The 20,080-nt window shown below is 39.9% G+C and overlaps 1 protein-coding gene across 2 annotated transcripts in view; it reads right to left on the bottom strand.

Annotated features, from left to right (window-relative positions):
• LOC132855304 (apoptosis-inducing factor 3) overlaps positions 1–20,080 on the bottom strand; it is a 37,119-nt gene that overhangs the window by 15,364 nt on the left and 1,675 nt on the right. The window contains exons 2-9 of one of the 2 annotated variants that reach the window (XM_060884170.1): positions 9,082–9,304; positions 6,089–6,302; positions 5,464–5,573; positions 5,207–5,316; positions 4,929–4,973; positions 4,732–4,828; positions 3,679–3,791; positions 1,455–1,541 (exon numbers count right to left, since the gene is read on the bottom strand). In XM_060884170.1, the coding sequence (XP_060740153.1) occupies positions 1,455–1,541; positions 3,679–3,791; positions 4,732–4,828; positions 4,929–4,973; positions 5,207–5,316; positions 5,464–5,573; positions 6,089–6,302; positions 9,082–9,112 (807 nt within the window). In that variant the 5' untranslated portion in view covers positions 9,113–9,304. The remainder of the gene's footprint in view (positions 1–1,454; positions 1,542–3,678; positions 3,792–4,731; positions 4,829–4,928; positions 4,974–5,206; positions 5,317–5,463; positions 5,574–6,088; positions 6,303–9,081; positions 9,305–20,080) is intronic. The other variant, XM_060884171.1, reaches the window with a different exon arrangement.

The following is a 20,080-nucleotide window of genomic DNA, read 5'->3' as shown; positions in this document are numbered from 1 at the left end:
AAACATGTAGCCAATGAGCAGAAAGGGGCGGGGCTTGTCAATATGGGCGGAGAGAGTGTTCAGTGCGCATGTGTGACATTAGCAGAAAGCGGTTTTAACACTGACATGGAGGATAAAAACAAAGAAAGAAAGTGAAGAAAGGTTTACGATAAGGTAAGAAGTAGGACGTGTTAATATAGGATCAGCTTTCCAGCGCTGGAGAGAACTGAAGGAGCAGGAAGTTGGTCACATATTCACAGATTGGAGTTTCCAGAGTCAATAACTCCTGAGCTAAACACTGTTACTACACAAATAACACCTCTTTTCTATCGTAGTAATGTAGAGACGCAGCTACAACCGTGTTTTGTGTAGTAACAGCGTTTAGCTCAGGAGTTATTGACTCGGGAAACTCCAATCTGTGAATATGTGACCAACTTTACTTAAGACGCCGAGGCTCTTTTTTCCTTCTCGATAGGTGAGTAACGTTGGTTTTGCTTTGTTACACAGAACTAATATATGCCTTTGTCCTTTACATGATTATGCTTGTGTGTCATTTTTGCTTGTTTGTTTATCTGCAATCGTATTGTTCTTCCCTTCAGCTATGATAAAGACACATTTCTTTCCATTAGTCGCCAGGGTTACGTATGTATGTGTGGGCGGAGCTATCAATACAGGGGTGGGACCCATTTGGGTTAGGGGCGTGTTTGTTTTGGTGATTTCAAATGTCAACATTGGCTTTCAAACAACGGAGACCGCACCTTTAAGTAGACTAACTTGAGGTCATGTTTTAGTATTGAAATCAAACACTGCCATTGTTTTGTTTCCATAACTTGTAAGAATCTTAAACTCCAAGGGTACAAGGGATGGGCTTTTATACATATATATATATATATATATATATATATATATATATATATATACGTATATATATATATATATATATATATATATATATATATATATATATATATATATATATATATATATATATATATATACGTATATATATACGTATATATATATATATATATATATATATATATATATATATATATATATATATATATATATATATATATATATATATATATATATATACGTATATATATATATATATACGTATATATATATATATATATATATATATATATATATATATAGCAACAACATCATCATCAGACATGGAAAACACTTAAAAGCTAGTCAGATGAAGATGAAGAAACAGATGCCAAGGGGATGCCAAGTTTAACAGATGCACCATGAACACAAACGTACAAATCAATGTTAGACAGCTAGTCAATGTGCTGTAATGTGAGCGTAGCTTATTCGTGAGCAAAAATATACAAAACGTTTGGTCGTATTGTGTCTGAAATGTCATTTCAGTCGTCACAACCGATTTTAATCTCTTGTTTATAACTGTTGAGTAACAGAAATGCAGGTTTTGAAGTTTAAAAGTAATGATTGATGAACTGCACCTCTTTCTCCAGCATCAGTTCAATGTCATGGCTCTGGAAGAACTCGGTTGAGCGCAGTTGTAGCTGTTCAGCTGTGCTTTCTAATGACTGTATAGACAAAGAAACACACACACACACACACACACACACACACCCACATATATATCAAGTAGGCTAAAGACAACTTAATGTGGAATCAAATTAGACATTTAAACTCTGGACTCAAAACCTAAACTCTGACCCATAAATACAGTTGTGCTCAAAAGTTTGCATACCTTGGGAGAATTTGAAAGATGTGTACCATTTTTTTTTTTAAAGAAAACATGATTGAGAAGGCAAAACAAATTTATTTTATTTCTTATAGGACTCCAGTTAATATGTAAGGCATACCAGAATGACACAATCATCATATGAAATCAATCTTTTGTAATAATTGTGCATGAGGTCTTTAATTCTATCAGGTTGTATAGCTGCCTAATCTTCTTGGCAAAATGCCTCCTGTAAGTTTTTGGTTGTCTTTCACAAACTGCACGTTTAAGATCTCCTCAAAGAGGCTTAATGATATCGAGGTCAGGAGACTGTGATGGCCTCCAGGACCTTCACCTTTATCTTCTGTAGCCATTGGAGGGTCAACCTTACCTTGTGCTTTGGTTTAATGTCATGTTGGATCATCTAAGAGCGTCCAATGTGCAGCTTCGGTGCTGTAGAATGCAAATTGTCTGCCAGTATTTTCTGATAAAATGCTGCATTCATTTTTACTAACTTCCCTGTGCCACAGAAGCTCACACAGCCCCAAACCATAAGAGATCCATGTTTTGCAATGGGATGGTGTACTTTTCACTGTATGCCTTGTTGACTCCTCTCCAAACATTGTGTTTGTGGTTGTGAATATAAATGTTCAAATTTGGTCTCATCATTCCACATGACAAGCTGTGAGGCTTGTCTAGGTTCTGTCTGACGTACAGAAGGAGGGCCTTTTTGTGGCATGGGCGCAACAACAGCTTTCACCTTGTAACTCGACCACGCAGGTCATTTGTGTTCAAGTATCTCCTTATTTTGCGCCTTGAAACAACAACACTACTTTTTTCCAGAGCAGTCTGGATTTCTCTTGAAGTTGTTTGTGGGTTTTTTGTGGGTGGCTTAGTATCGCAGGAATCTCTTATTTTCCACCTCTTCATAAGAGTTAGTACTGACTGGCATTTTCGGTGGCATTGAGATATCTTTTTATATTCTTCATAAAGTTCCTCCACCTTATAACGCAGGTCCATTGGCATTTCTTTTGTCTTCCCCATGGTTCAGTATCCAGCCAAGTCAATGCATCACCTCATGAGCTGAGAAAATCACTGACTATTTATGCACAGACACTAATTACAATTACAACGAGTCACAGTTGTGGAAACTTCCCTTTAATTTAAACCGCTGTGTCAACCTGTGTGTTTATAATGTGGCCAAACATTCAAGGATATGTAAACTTTTGATCAGGTCGTTTCATTTATCATTAGGGTTTAAAAATGAGTCAAAATACTATGTGATAATCAATGACTTCATGTGACCACTTTCCTTAAATAAGAAAAAAATATTTTTCATTATCAGGGATTATTTTTCAAATAAAATGGCAATGTTTAACAATTCCTTGAGGGTATGCAAACTTTTCAGCACAACTGTATGTCTTGTTTGATTTAGTTTGGTTTTTAAAAGGAATTAAATCCAAACCGACACAAGAAATATTTTAACTGTATATATAGTAGAGGGAGGCAAGGTGGCTTAGTGGTTAGCACGTTCGCCTCACACCTACAGGGTTGGGGGTTCGATTCCCGCCTCCGCCTTGTGTGTGTGGAGTTTGCATGTTCTCCCCGTGCCTCGGGGGTTTCCTCCGGGTACTCTGGTTTCCTCCCCCGGTCCAAAGACATGCATGGTAGGTTGATTGGCATCTCTGGAAAATTGTCCGTAGTGTGTGATTGCGTGAGTGAATGAGAGTGTGTGTGTGTGCCCTGCAATGGGTTGGCACTCCGTCCAGGGTGTATCCTGCCTTGATGCCCGATGACGCCTGAGATAGGCACAGGCTCCCCGTGACCCGAGGTAGTTCGGATAAGCGGTAGAAAACGAATGAATAAATGAATGAATATATACAGTAAAGTAAAAGGCTCAGAGTTTGAAACACATTCTGGTTTAACAGGTAAATCAGACCCGGAGGGGAAGCGGCACTCCTCCACTGCACTCTGTGTTCCACTGACTCTGTACAAACCTTACTCAGTTTAGGCCTGTCATACGGAGGGTGTTTGTCCATGCTGCACATCACAATGCGGTCAGTGAAGCCTTCCTGTCTCAGCGTCTCTGCACACACCAATGCAGCGGGACCTGAGGGAAAAAGATCAATAGTAGTCAGTGAAGGGAAACGTGAGCTAGTGAGCGAGTATCGCTCTGGTCCAGACATGAACTAATAGTAGCCAAGCCAGGGGTTTTCAGAAATTATGGCTGATTATGTTGGACAGAAGCCTCCTTCTGGGAAAATCATCTAACTAGACAAAAGCCGTCTCCTTTGCAAAGATCTATATTGAACCCAAATTTCAAGCCTAATTTTTGGCTGCTTGGGAATGCCTCATGTTAATCAGAAGCCCCTGGCTGGGCAGAAGCCCTCTGCTGGCAAATCAGTGAATTGGCCAGAAGCAACTATTTGGGTAATACCCCATTTTGATTAGAAGTCCCTGGTTAGGTAGGCGTCTCCTGATGAACCCCATGGTTGGGAGAAGCCTGTTGCTTGTTGAAACCTTTTTTTGAGCAGAAAACCCTGTTTGGAAAGAAGCCTCCTTCTGGGTGAAGCCACATAGTGGGCAGAAGCACCTGGTTGAGCAGAAGTCTCTTTGTGGTCAAAGCCCCATTTTGGGCAGAAGCTCCAATTCAGGCAGAAATCTCCAAAGCATAGAGAGGCCCCGGATTGAATGTAAGCCCCAGTTTTGGCAGAAACCTTCTTCTGGGCAAATTCAAATGCACAGAAGCCCCTGGATGGGTGGAAGCCTTCAGCTGATCGAAGCTCTATGTAGGGCAGAGTCCTTCTACTGGTCAAAGCCCCTGGTTGAGCAAATGCTTCTCCAGTGTTGTCAGAAGCTTCTGGTTGGGCAGAAACCTCCAACTGTCTAATGTCCCATGCTTTTATTTTTTTTTTTTTACAAAAAAAATCACTAGACAAAAATCACTAGGAAGGATCTCTGCCTGATCCATTTGAAAGATTTTGTCACAGTTTCATACATTGCAGCAAATGTATTGTGTTTTTTTTCAAGCTGGTGATTTGGCTTCTAACCTGATCCGATGATGAGAACGTGGCTAAAGCTTGTACTGGAGTTGATGACGGCCGAGCACTTGGCCATGGCCTTTGTCCTCCTCTGCGTCTGTAGAACCTGTCAAACCACATGTTTATAATAATAACTGATGCTTGTTACTGTACATCTCTGCTTCACACACTTACACCTCACACACCAGATTAAGTCAAGGCTTTACCTGTTTGTTTGCCCGTATGATCACCTTCTCCTTTTCAACTCTGACCTGCAGCAAAAAGAGGTTTAATCTCAGTGACCTGTCAGTGGGTTACATTTCTCTTTTCTTTCTCAATAAATCTTCTGTACAAATCTCATGAGTGAATCCTTAAAGCTACAAGTTTAAGCCAACAAACAGCCAGTTCGTGAGTTCTGGCTTATGTAAGGTAAAAGAAGAGCTCAATGTTGCATAAGAAAGCTATACAAGCAGCTTGGGATTAACAGAAACACTTGAAGAATCACCTGAAAAGTGGGAAGGCTGTCCAGCCCTGGGAAGTCCTCGATGTCTCCAGTTGCAATGTTGAAACAGGCTCCGTGCCACGGACACCGAACATGTCCTTTAGATAAAACCCCTGCCACAGGATAGAATTAAATCTTCAGCTCCATTAAACACTATTACTACAATCCAACAACCTAATTCAGAAATGTTAATAATTTCTGTATAGTCAGAACTCTTTCTGCACTATTTCTAAACACTGATTATGAAAGATTTTCCTCACCCTTAACCAGTGGTGCCCCATAGTGTGGGCATTTGTGCCCCATGGCAGAGAATTCCCCATGTTCCTTAATGAGCAGAGCTCTGCCCAGCCCCAGGTCCACCTCACGCATCCTGCAAGATCCATCACACACCAATAAAGTTAAACTCCAGCGCTTTAAACCTAGTCTCTATCTCTATCTATTACACCTGTGTTTACCGTGGATGAAGAACTTCAACACATTTTCTTGTACTGAAGAATGGCTTTGCATAAATATTCGCCTCTCGAAAATTTCCGCAATTACATCTTTCCGTAGTCGCTGATATTTCAGTGACTTTTACATGGATTCTTTTTTTAATTTTATAACAAAAGCCTGATTGATACTTTTCCATAACTTCCATCAACTAATATTATATTATTACATAATTGCATTATAATCAGCTATTTTGTGCAGATTCGTAAACTAATCCTAATTAAGTCAAATTCCTGTGACACTACAAATGTGGAAAAAAAAATTTCCTACATCGAAACACGCCAATGTTTACGTCAGGCACCGATTCTGTCGCACTCCATGCACGTACCCTCATCCACCCATAATCTTCACACAACACTGGAAGCTCACAGGGCGTAAAAAAAACACGTGTCTTACTGTCCGTTTTCCAGGTCTTTGACGTGGCAAACTGTGGCCTCGATGTAGTCTCGGTGTTTGTGTGACGGACGCAGAACGGACGAGTCGTCATCCGAGCAGTGACCCAGAGAACCGTTGGGACGACACTCCGAGAACGGACTGGCCTTACCGTTGGGAGACATCAGGTCCGCTTCCTTCTCCTTGTCCAGGAGAGTGAGCTCAACTTTGACCTCTACTAACAAGGCATCACAAATACAAAAAAAAACATATCAACATCTTCTATTTAATATCTTTACGTGACTAGAAGTAATAAGAGCCTGCAGCACTGATAGGTTATTTTCTTACTTAACAAACTATAGTAACCCCCTTAGTACAGAAATCGTGGACAGTACTGTATAAAAAACGGATTTTAAGAGCCAAGTTATTTTACAGGTATTAAACGTAACCAAGAAACTGATCAAACGAAGCCTGGCTTCTGTTAATAAATAAAAATATGTGGCATTGTCAAATCGCAGTGGTATAAAAGGAATAAAGAATACATTAACATTTACATTTACATTTACAGCATTTGGCAGACGCCCTTATCCAGAGCGACGTACATTAACGCTGGCTTGCTAGGTTACATACATAAGATACAATGAGTTTAAAACATTGTTCCATCAATGTTACAATGAAAAAGTGTCAAAGGTTGTTTTTATATATATATATATATATTATATATATATATATATATATATATATATATATATATATATATATATATATATATATATATATATGCAAAAGATAGGGAAAGAAGTGCTAGTTGAAGTGTTTCCTGAATAAGTAGGTCTTCAACCGCTGTTTAAAAAAATTAACGACATCAAGAATATTCTCCTTTATATACTGTATATAACATGAAAAACGATTGTGTAACACGGTTCTACAGCAGCCAGTTCGGAACCTGCTTTCTCTCTGACCGGCTGGAAAAATGTGCTGAGAACCAAGTCTTACGTTTTTAATCTCCAAGAGAATTCTCACCTGGTGAGCGAAGCTTAATTAAAGTCAACGGAAAATCATAACAGACGACCGAGTCGGCGGTGGAGAAGAAAGAATGCTTTATAATTAGTGACACTGTGGCAACTAAAGGAGACCCGGCTCCTGTTCGTAGTTTGCTTTGAAATGCACAGAGTAGAATTTATTCGCAACCAAAACTCCAAACATACAGTAGAGGAATAGAATGATGAAGCTACAGTATGTATAGTGTGGCTTACAAAATAATGACAAAACATAGCAACATCTGGATACTTTTAAAAAAATGATTAAAGTCTTATTAAACAGCTGCTAAAATGATAATAACAGATATTTTCTTTTTTTCCTGCTCTTCACCTCTGATAATGTAACCGATAATGTAAACACTGAAATTCTGGATTAAATTTAACAGGAAGATCTCTGAACTTTTGCTATGTAACAGACTTAGATATCTAATCTAACACCTTTTCCATTGTAACTTAGAAACTGTTACCAAGGGAATGCAATATACTTCTTTCTGAAGACTTTCCTGTAGTGGAAACTTTAATGAAACTGTTAAAAGCTCTGACACTGGAGACTCCTTCCAGAGAATATCAGCAGCATATAAACAATGATTTTTTTTTTTGTTTATCGTTCATTTTAGATCATGAGATGGGGGGCACGGTGGCTTAGTGGTTAGCACGTTCGCCTCACACCTCCAGGGTTGGGGGTTCGATTCCCGCCTCCGTCTTGTGTGTGTGGAGTTTGCATGTTCTCCCCGTGCCTCGGGGGTTTCCTCCGGGTACTCCGGTTTCCTCCCCGGTCCAAAGACATGCATGGTAGGTTGATTGGCATCTCTGGAAAATTGTCCGTAGTGTGTGATTGTGTGAGTGAATGAGAGTGTGAGTGTGTGTGCCCTGCGATGGGTTGGCACTCCGTCCAGGGTGTATCCTGCCTTGATGCCCAATGACGCCTGAGATAGGCACAGGCTCCCCGTGACCCGAGAGTAGTTCGGATAAGCGGTAGAAAATGAGTGAGTGAGAGAGATCACGAGACGCATCCACCATGTAAGTCCACATATAAGCCGTGACTATCGATGCTATCAGAGCTGCGATGTGTGACTAAACGAATTGACACTTTTCAACCAATCAGATTCAACACCGCTGTGGTAGCGTGCGTGAGGTAGCGATCGAAGTCAGGCACTTAAAATTTTTCTGTCAATTTTTCCTGCCTTCCTCCGTCATTTATTAAAAAATGTTTTTTAATATGTTAGAAAGTGTTCGAGCAGAATGTTTTAATGTTCTTTAATTGGATTTTGGTATCATTCCTTCCCGAAGGTTGGACATTTAACGGCGGATTTTCCAAAACTCTGGAAGCGATGTGGACGATTCAAATGCTAACGGGATTTTTGAAATATCCTTGTTGTTAAAGAATATGTACACATTTGATCATGTATTTACAGAAAATATTTAAATATCCTGTTCCTGTTGTGTAGCTACATGATCCCAAATCTCTCACATCTCTGCTGATCGACGGCATTTGGTTGCCGAGTGGAAAATCCAACGATTAAACGCTTCTTGTGCACAGAATCGCTTTTCAGATTGTTTTTAGCACGATAAAAGACAGCGTAGGTTCGCTTTCCGTTTGATGTCGCCGCTTTCTAAAAATCCATCTCCTACACTACGGTGTAAAAAAGAGCGCTGGAAACAGATAAAACCATATTTCTGGCCTTCAGCAACTCAAGATGTAAAAAAACAGAACTGCGATACATTGTGCAACATTCAAACACTTGCCACTCATATTTCTGTTTAATCCGCATGAAACACAGAGAGCAATTGAGAGCATTAAAATTCCTGCAGCACCAAAAGAAAGCCACGCCACAAAGGGTCGGGGAGGGGGGCAGGTTAGATTGACCTATATATAGGCAGAGAAACAAGTGCCAATTATTACAGGATTTAAAGGTGTGGGTAGGTGTGGGGGCATACAGGAGTGTGTGTGTGTGTGTGTGTGTGTGGGTGTGTAACCTGGTTTGGGTTTGGAGAGGCATCCTCCCATGGTGGGCCTGCAGTGAAGCCAGGAGGCCTGGTGATTCGGAAGCCCCGGGAGGGCGCGCACGGACTGGGAAGGATCAGACTCTCACAATGGGCCAAAGGGAGCGAAGGTGGAGGTGGACACAGCGCTGCAGAAGGGAATTCTGGGCCTGCTTGGCCCGTTCAGCCATATCACAGCTTAGCCACTGCACATAACCTGAAACATGCAAAAAAAGTACATTTTTAAATCCATCGAAACATACATTGTACATTTGCAGCATTTAGCAGACACTAAACCCAGAGTGACTTACATTTTTATTTCAGTTTATACACCTGAGCAATTGAGGGTTAAGGGCCTTGCTCAGGGGCCCTGCAGTGGCAAATTGGTGGACCTGGGATTCAAACAAATGACCTTCCGATCAGTAGTCAAACACCTTAAACACTGAGCTACCACATCCCCACATACCATACCATACTACATACTAGGGATGAGCGAGTACAGCATTATCTGTATCTGTATCTGTATCTGTTAACCATATGAATTATCCGTATCTGTATCTGTACTCGGAGTGGGTGGGGCCTAATCCGGAAGTTGTTTTGAAATGGGCGGGGCTTTAACTGGTAATAATTAATTTGGTAATAAAAATAACCATGTCTGAACGAACCCACGTTTACCAGAACTCTACTGGTTAGTAAGTACATATTATTAACGTTACAACCCGAAGTAAAAAGCTGAAGAAATCCTAAACATTAACGGAAAAGACCCGCGAACCCGAGTGACTGAGGGAGAGACAGAGAGCTGTTCTGTGTGTGACTGTGAGTGAGCAGAGCGAGACACAGCAACACAATACATCTGTATGTGTGTAGGGGAGGGGCGCTGTGACTAGCCTATCACTGTAGGGGAGGGGCGCTGTGACTAGCCTATCACTGTAGGGGAGGGGCGCTGTGACTAGCCTATCACTGTAGGGGAGGGGCGCTGTGACTAGCCTATCACTGTAGGGGAGGGGCGCTGTGACTAGCCTATCACTGTAGGGGAGGGGCGCTGTGACTAGCCTATCACTGTAGGGGAGAGGTGCTGTGACTAGCCTATCACTGTAGGGGAGGGGCGCTGTGACTAGCCTATCACAGAACACTGACACAATCAGATACCCAATGATGATTTTCATTCAATCCGAGCACAGATATTGACTCGTATTACTCGTATAATACTCGTACTCGGCAGAAGTGCTTTATCCGTACCGGATACTCGTTTCAGCCGAGTATCCGGCTCATCTCTACTACATACCATACCATTGACATGATAAAACTATTCACCTCAATGTTATATTACATTACAGTTTATTAAGATTTGATGGACTACCGGGATGTTTCTCATTTACAATTTGTTGAGAAGCATAGGTCGGTAAATTTGGTTTGATATTCAAGAACAGTGTTTAAAGATCCAGAGTCTTTCTTATCTTTCAGGATTCGTTGATCCTTTCCTTTCTGAACTTTTCCCACGTTAAAATAGTTGTATCACACGGCTAAGTGAGAAAATAATCTGAAATAAGTTCACAGTGTGATCCGATAGCAGGGAAACCGATCTATACTCCTGTACAGTTCCGTACGTCCAAAAATGTACGATACACCACGGCTACGGTTGAATTATTAATCGCTCGCTCTTCTCCGTGACGTGGAGTCAGTGCTGCATGCAAATACAGCAAACTCAGGGCTGATATACAGCATCACTGTTGTTAATCACACTGCAGATTCTTTTAACTAGGGTGCCATCAGAGAACAGGACGATCCTGTGATTCCGAATAAGCTGTAGTAGAAATGTGGATATGTAAAGACCTTGTGTAATGATTCAACACTGTGGCATGTTTTTGTCTCGAAGGACGTAAAAGGTGAAAACAGAATCGGATCAAATACGTCACCAGAACGGAGTATTTATTAACGATGGGCAAATAAAGTATCGTCGTCAAAGATCCAAGCAGCGTTGGGAGTGCAGGCAGACAATGTTAATCCTTTTTAACTGTACGCTGGTGTTGGAACGTATGGGACGTTTTTAATCAGTATAAACAAACGAATGAACTGTGAGTCTGATATAAAATGAGTCAGGACTCTTTCAGGACTGTTTTTCCCTCTGTTAATAACCTTACATGGAATTTTAGTGGTTGAAGATTAACACTTTCAAATCGTAGCACTTGGGGGCATCTCAGAGAGCAGAAATTTGAAGTTTGATATCAACATTTCCTTTTAAAATAGAGACGTTTGTGTGGAAAAAAAGAATCTTTTTTTTTGTTGTTATATGAACATTTTGGGGGCACGGTGGCTTAGTGGTTAGCACGTTTGCCTCACACCTCCAGGGTTGGGGGTTCGATTCCCGCCTCCTCCTTGTGTGTGTTGAGTTTGCATGTTCTCCCCGTGCCTCGGGGGTTTCCTCTGGGTACTCCGGTTTCCTCCCCCGGTCCAAAGACATGCATGGTAGGTTGATTGGCATCTCTGGAAAATTGTCCGTAGTATGAGAGTGTGTGTGCCCTGCGATGGGTTGGCACTCCGTCCAGGGTGTATCCTGCCTTGATGCCTGATGACGCCTGAGATAGGCACAGGCTCCCCGTGACCCGAGGTAGTTCGGATAAGCGGTAGAGAATGAATGAATGAATGAATGAATGAACATTTTGCCTCGAGTCAGCTAGGAAAAAAACAGAAATGAAATGAAAAACTACAAATTTGTACTGCCCTGAATGTCTAGACATTAAGCACCACTGTGGAGTGAGACGTGACAAAGACATGTGATGTTCAACATAAAAAAAACAGACACAAATTTTATTTTTTGTCAAAAGAGTTACCCAAGAACGATCCCTAATCGACTGAGTGTTATAACACTACACCGAACGCAGATACAGCGATACAGGAACGTGATAAGACTTGGCAGAGTGATGTTGCAAGAGTAGTGTACAGATATATGACCTAATCAATGAGCTAACACAGAACTAGTGAACACAATCAGATAACAGACCAGTGACAGGATGAGAAAAGCGCATGGAGAAAGACGTGATAGCAAACTCACTACACTAATTGTTGCTTTGGAATACAGCTGGTAAAAGTGAAGTCACTCACTCACTCATTTTCTACCGCTTATCCGAACTACCTCAGGCGCCATCGGGCATCAAGGCAGGATACACCCTGGACGGAGTGCCAACCCATCGCAGGGCACACACACACACACTCTCATTCACTCACACAATCACACACTACGGACAATTTTCCAGAGATGCCAATCAACCTACCATGCATGTCTTTGGACCAGGGGAGGAAACCGGAGTACCCGGAGGAAACCCCCGAGGCACGGGGAGAACATGCAAACTCCACACACACAAGGCGGAGACGGGAATCGAACCCCCAACCCTGGAGGTGTGAGGCGAACGTGCTAACCACTAAGCCTGAAGTAACTCAGTGTGTGAAAATGAAGTACCTTAAAACGTTTTATGAAGAAATAGTACTTTGTAATATTCTTGAGCTTAATGAGTATTGGGCATTGTAGGACTAAAAAATATGACAAGGAGCAAACTAAACTTGGAGATAAATGATTAAAAGCAGCTATAGAGAGTAGTGGATATTGATTAAATGCCACTGAAAGTCATACCTCAGCCACCTTAAATAGACTTCAAATCTTTCTTCCTTCAACTGTGAATTAATGAGCAGAATGATTTAGAATAAAAATCGATAAAAGCTACAACACACACAGGTGACAAATTGAGAAATAGTGTCTCTGGTATGCTTTAATTATTTATCATCATCATCATCACCATCATCCTCTTCCTCACATGACCAAAAGAGAAAACACTCTAGTATAGTTTATACTAGTTATTGTCTGAGACTAGGACTAACGTGGTTTTAAATGAACTTAGTTTTGTCTTACTTATGTCATGTAGTTTCTAAGTGTAGTTTTTTTTTTTTAGAAGCCTTTAGAGCTTTAGAAGCCTTTTCAGAGCAGAGTGGGTTAAGGGCCTTGTTCAAGGGCCCAACAGTGGCCCCAGAGCATCAAGCGCTTGAGCTACCACTTCCCACCACTCATGTCATGTTTGTTCATGGTAAGTCATATTTTGTTATGTTTGTTATGTCTTTATCCCTGCATTTGGGTCTGTTAAATCTACGTCACGCCATCGCCAATGTCACACTTTCTTTAATTTGTTACCTGTCTGTGTATAAGCTGTACATGCCAACAGACATAGACCTACATAAGCAATAATAAAGGCTTAATATGTCTTCAAGGTGTCATTTGTTACTGATGGCTTTGCTTTTGTCATACTTGATGTCATTTTGTCATAATTCCATGGTACTGTACATCCATTCCTATTATAGATAGATAGATAGATAGATAGATAGATAGATAGATAGATAGATAGATAGATTACAGTAAAGTAACAATCAAAGTTAAGTTTAAATAATATTGAGGTAGTGCACATTCAGTGTCAGGCAGCATTTTCAAACATCCAAGTAAAATGATATATCTGTTTTTTTTTGGGGTTTTTTTTAAGTGTAATAACCCAGATGATGAACGATCATAGTATAATAGACACGACTACACTTTATCTGCACTCTATAAAACACGCACAGGTCCAGCAATTATTAGAGCTCAGGCATTGATTTAAAATGTTAAAACAGCTTTTCAGGGGCTGTGCCTTAGAGGACCACTTGATATTCACATCACACCCATAGGTCCTGGAAATGGTGAGTGGAAAGAACAATAGTGCTCCTTAATGAGGCAGAGTGAAGCACACAGGAGCGGAAACAAGCCCACGGCAAAAGTTTGGAGGCATCTAAAAATTTAACACTGCCTATAAATAAAAATTCCCGTTTCGAAACACAATATGTCAAAGTGGTTTTTGAGAAACCGAACGCATTTAGTGACTTGTTGTAAAGACCATACTGTATTCCTTCGTCTTCTTCTTCTTCTTCTTCTTCTTCTTCTTCTTCTTTTTTTTAATGGTTATCTGTGGAAAAGATCAATTGTACATTCGAACACTACTTTGGTGCCAAAATCGAGCGTTTGTTATAATAAAGAGCTAAACAAATTCCCAGAGCGTAGGCGGTGTTTTAGAGAGAAGGAGGATTCCACTGGTGAGACAGTACGATTTAAAACGATCACTATAGCAACTGAAAGTCTGTTTATGCATGCTCATCTCCATCCTCATCATCATCATCATCATCATCACCACAAACGTAGTACTTTTTGGGTCATAAGTGCTAAAATACTTTCTATCATCAGTCGTTCCTGTTCTTGACGGGTTTATTTAAAATGTAGTCTTGCTTTATTAGAAGTTTGTTAACAAAGCCAGTGTAGCTATCTGTTTAGTACGGCAACAATCTGTATCTGTATCCATATTTGGATTTAAACCTGAAGTGGGCGTGGCCAAAACCTGAAGGGTTTGTTTTGATTTGTTTTGTTTTGTTCTTGAATTAACTATCAATCATTGCAAATTAGTGACTTTGTTGCTAGGTTTTGAAACTTTTCCGACCACATTAGTGACTTTTCTTCTGCTTGTATCATCTTATTTCCAACTCTACACCCCAGTTTTAGTTTAAGGAGATGTCTTTTTGGCTTATCAGATCTCATTGGCTTGCTCACCCGGAAGCCCCGCCCACAAACAGGGGCTTACTAGCTGCACATTGGCTTTATGTTGGACTGTATCTGTATCAGTGAACTCAGTCACCGCCGTTATCAATGCTTTAGGCTCTAAACTTCATTTCCAGTCTCTACATCAGAGATAAAAAACAAAGCAAACTTATCAAGCTTATATTATACAGTAAGTACAGGATTGCTTAGAAATTTATATCTTTAGACCTTTAGACTAAGATACTAAAGGAGAATATATATTCAGTATAAATACGAGAGCTAGGCTAAATAGGACAGTTTAGCATTAAATCTCAATAAACAAGTTTGTAAATCATGAAAAGAATTAGCAGTAAACAAAATTGAAATTTTTTTACAATGTCCAAAAAAGAACTAATGGTATCGAAACAGCTGACTTTGTCCTGTATGCAAACCCTGTATGCTAAGTCTGTTTTTAAAAAACTCATCCGTTTACCATTACGTTTTAGCATCAAGCTAATCAATCAAGCTAAATTTCACATAATAAAATAACAGTAAGAATGAGACCTAATACTTTTACTGTGACAGCTAATAGCATTCAGTTAGCTTGTTAGAGTTCTTATGATGCTAGCTAAGATTTGAGAGTACAGTCGTACGTTTTACACGTGGATCCGTAGTGAAAAACATGATTTGAAGCAGAGCGTTTGTTTTTACTTTCATACTCATACTCTCAAGTATATTTCAAAGTTTACACATTTCTACTTTTACCACATCTGGAAAAGCTACAAGCTGAATATTCTGTTTGTTAGACAGCTTTAAGTTTTCACATGTGGTTCATCCACGATAACAGACTAGCTACGAGTGCTAGTTAACATTTTGAATGACTAACACACCCTTAATATCTATTCCGCATTTTAATGTATAGATTGCAAAGATAATAAACAAAATCTACTACGATTCTAACTGCGGTCATGTTCCTACATTACATGTTACTACACTGGGCTAAATTTTATCCTGTAAAAATGTAATGCGCTCAAAAAATTAGGTTGGCATATCAGCCCAGAAAGAACATTTATTGAAATAGAGCGTAACAGCCACTTTAAATACCCATGCTAATCTGGCACGTGGTTTTTATAGTTCTTTTCTAGCTATCACATCATTATACTGTAATGGGTTGCATGTTTAACAAAGACAAGACTTGATAGATTTCTCTAACATTTTATCTCACTATTTTCATGTCACTTTAATATTTAATACCCTACAATTTCTACCTTACGATATTAAGTTATAAAGAATGCAAATTAGGCGTTGTGTCAAATAATGAGATATTAATTTGTAATAACGATAGACTATAGCTTAAATCAACGATTTTTGGTTAAAATATTAAGTCAGATTAATAGCTTGACATCTCCATATATTGAGTTATTATGTTTTGTTTTGTTGTTGTTGTTGTTGTTGTTGTTGTTGTATGTATTTGGATTCATGCATCTGAGAGCAGGCTTAAAACAACAAAATCAAAAATCGTTTTAAAATCAACGTGAAAATTTGTGACAATTGTTACAATTCAAATCAAATGAAAGGTTTTTAAGCTTAAAGTTTGGGTTAAAAGCAGGTTTAAAGTTTGTACCTTTCCTTAAGGCATAATTTACATGAATTTTATTTATTTATTTATTTATTTATTTATTTATTCATTCATTCATTCATTCATTCATTCATTTATTTATTTACTTACTTACTTACTTATAGTATATTTTTTAAGTTTTTATTCATTTTTGTTGTTAATTGTTTATTTTTTATTGTCCAAGTTGCTTCACTGACCTTCGAGTGTCTTCCAATCCAATTTGCTTAGTTAACTACCACTAGCTTAAATTAGTTAAAACTGCTAGATCAAATATCGAGGCATCAGCAGGACAGATGACTGAGATCCAGATCAGATTATGCAGAGACCAAAATCTTTTTTAGTACAGTTAGAGGTGTAGAGAGGACATCCCTTCTGCTCTTCCGTACAAACCCATTTAGATTAGATAAAAGCAAAGGTGCTGAGCTCAGCACAAGCGGCAAATAAAATTAGTGTTCCTAATGCCTTTCTTCTAAACTCCTAGTATAAGCAGTCTTTGGGGGATCCATAATAGCGGTCCTAAAACAAGGCATGAGCAACCCCAGTGTTTTTAATCTAACCTATAGTAGAAACAAGTAGAAATACAAGTATCTACGTTAGCCGCTGATTCCTCAAATCTCCACCCTTCCTCCTGAGGTACCTTCTCGGAACCACAGTACTCTTTTGGACTCTTCTGGACAAGGTCTGATGTCTTGTGCATGCACAGTTGTATTTAATTAGCTGACGTAGATTGACCCAAGAGTTCAAAGGCTGGATGAAATCACATCACATATGTGGTTCTTCAGGTCCTCAGTAGATACAGGAATTGAATCGGAGTTCTAGCAGGACATGGTGTCACCAAGTATCAGTCCAAAAGTGGCTTTATCCAAACATACATTAGAAGCCTGCTATCCCCAGGCTAAGTTTTGCTGGGTTAGGAGTGAGATATGGCAGAATTTTCCATATCTTTGTTGTGAGGAGCTCACGTTCCTGCACGGTTCCCCTATGCCTTGGTCAAAGTGTCAAAATGACATGTTGATCATCTGCACTTCACCCGCACCCTTCACTTCAGGTACAAATGGTCTTTGTTTAATCATTAGCTCTGTCTCAGAGATTTGGAGAAGACACTCATAACAAAGACCTTTCTTCAGATTGCATCTTCATTGCTTGCACAACACGTTGCACAGATAGGGGTCGAGCTACAGAATACCTGGTGTGTGTTTACCCCACAGAAACCCACAGAGCATTGACTTCCACGACCTTTCACAGTCCGTATGGCTTTGTCCATTTGAACCATCTGCACGTCAAAGACGTTACGTCGCTTATTGTTACCAGAACATCTGCATTCAAAGAACTACAAGAGCATTAATCTTCCAGGCACAAGTGCCATCGACCCTGTAGTGATAGTGATGCTTTACTGCTAGCGGTTTATTAACGCTCTTTGTAAGGCGGCTTCCTTTGACCTCCTGTCCTGGAGCTCGAAGAATGACAGTATAAATGACTCGGCTATGCATTATCTCAGTAAAGGAAAACGTGCTGGATTTAGGTGACGTATCTACTGTCTATCTGACCTGACATTACTACAGCTGATTAGACTCCACCTTTCTCTAGTCAGCTTTAAGGTAATCTTCTGAAGTTCTTATGAAGGACCTATTACACAATGTTGGACTCTTGTAATTGTAGTTACATGCCTGAAGGATATCAAATGCTCTGCCAGAACAAATAACAATACAAGTCGAATCAAACAATCATATTTTATTATATGAGTTTTTGTATTAATAACATTTATGGAAGGAGTCTCCAGTGTCAGCGCTTTGTGACAGACAGTTTAAAGCTTTAACTTCTTGTTATCGGACAAATCTTCATAACAGATGTTTTCATGCTAACACGGCAAGTTGCAAGGCAAGGGAGAAAAAGAGAGGTTGCTGAGGGAATAACTATCTATAGCTTAAGTGATGGCAGGGAGTCGTTTTGCCGGATAAACAAAATTTGCACAATGTGACAAATTGCTCTGGTACAAAAATAATAAAATCTTCTTGCAGTGTAGGTTTGCAGGAAAATAATCGACTTTAGGATGAAAACAAACAGGGGAAACTCTTTACTCTAACTCTAACAGCTTTATAGAACATAAGAAACATAATACAAAACTTTAATATTATACAAAGATTTAATATAAAACAAAAATTCAAGATTAATATTAGACGTATATTTAAACGTGATTGTATTTATCCCCCATGAGCAAGTCTGAGGTGACTGAGGTGACTGTGGCGAGGAAAAACTCCCTTAGATGGAAGAGGGAGAAACCTTGAGAGGAACCAGACTCAAAAGTGAACCTCATCCTCATTTGGGTGACACCGGAGGGTGTGATTATAAACATACAGTCCGGCAATTTTACATTGATGAGGAGGCTGTTGTCTCTAAAGACCACATGTAGTTGGCATCTCCTCTTAGAAGGTCTGAATACTTCATGAACCGGAAACCAACCGGAGCTTGTGCATCTTTAGATGCCTCAGGATCCTCACGTGGTTGACCTCATCTTAATAAAGATCTGAAACCTTCATGATATAATAGTCTAGATAGCCTTCTGTGCAACAGAAATGTTCCATCCATCTTCTACCGCTTATCCGAACTACCTCGGGTCACGGGGAGCCTGTGCCTATCTCAGGCGTCATCGGGCATCAAGGCAGGATACACCCTGGACGGAGTGCCAACCTATCGCAGGGCACACACACACACACACACACACACACTCTCATTCACTCACTCATTCACACACTAGGGACAATTTTCCAGAGATGCCAATCAACCTACCATACATGTCTTTGGACCGGGGGAGGAAACCGGAGTACCCGGAGGAAACCCCCGAGGCACGGGGAGAACATGCAAACTCCACACACACAAGGTGGAGGTGGGAATCGAACCCCCAACCCTGTAGGTGTGAGGCGAAGTGCTAACCACTAAGCCACCGTGCCCCCCCTCGGAAATGTTCCATGGATGGTAAAGTTTCCTCATAGAACCATACACCATTTAAGGTACAGTCATTAATAGCCATATACCGCCAATAAGGAAGCATAAGAAAGTCTTATAGAAAGCTAAGAACTCATAATTGTTCAATGAACAGTGCGAAACTTTAGAGTTTTCCCTTTAAATTTTTGGGACTCTTTAAAGGTTCACTGTGGAACTCTTTTAGGCAGAGAAGAAGCCTTAACTATCCAAAGATCACTTTCTAGTATTGTAAGGTGTTGAACCCTACATTTGTGTTATTTTCTTTGGTTTACTTGGGTTGGGATTCTATGTACACTTTGAGGAAGCGAAGTATACTTAAGTTTTTCACTAAGATACCAGCAGTTCCAGAATAGAGCAGAGCCATAGAGAAACATAGAGAGTTTTTTTTTTTTTGTTTTTTTTTATTTCTTCATCTGGGGGAACCATTAAAGGTAAAAATGTACTCAAGACCACCATTCTGAAGTCTAAAACCTGGTCTAACCTGATATGAAGTTAAGACCAGGTTTAAAGACCAGAGATCGAGGCAAAGTCAAAACTGAGTCGGAGTAACGGAGAGATCAAGAGTGAGTCAAGATTGAAACCGTAAAGCACTAAATCACTGCGGTTAAGCCTTCATCTAGCTTGCTTTATTCATATAATGCTCTAATGATTGGATTTTTTTTTCTACACGAAGGAAATAGTCTTGCACAAATAAAATTCACAAATACTTGCTTTTAAACATATTTAATGAGAGCAAAACCCAAGACAGAGACCAAGTCCAACTACAAAAGCCAAGCAGTGACATGAAACATTTAAGGAGGTGCTAAAAAGAA

The sequence above is a fragment of the Tachysurus vachellii genome, chromosome 12 (assembly GCF_030014155.1).
Source record: "Tachysurus vachellii isolate PV-2020 chromosome 12, HZAU_Pvac_v1, whole genome shotgun sequence".
NCBI lineage: Eukaryota > Metazoa > Chordata > Actinopteri > Siluriformes > Bagridae > Tachysurus > Tachysurus vachellii.
The sequence above is the reverse complement of the archived record's forward strand: the minus strand, read 5'-3'. Positions and strand labels throughout refer to the sequence as shown.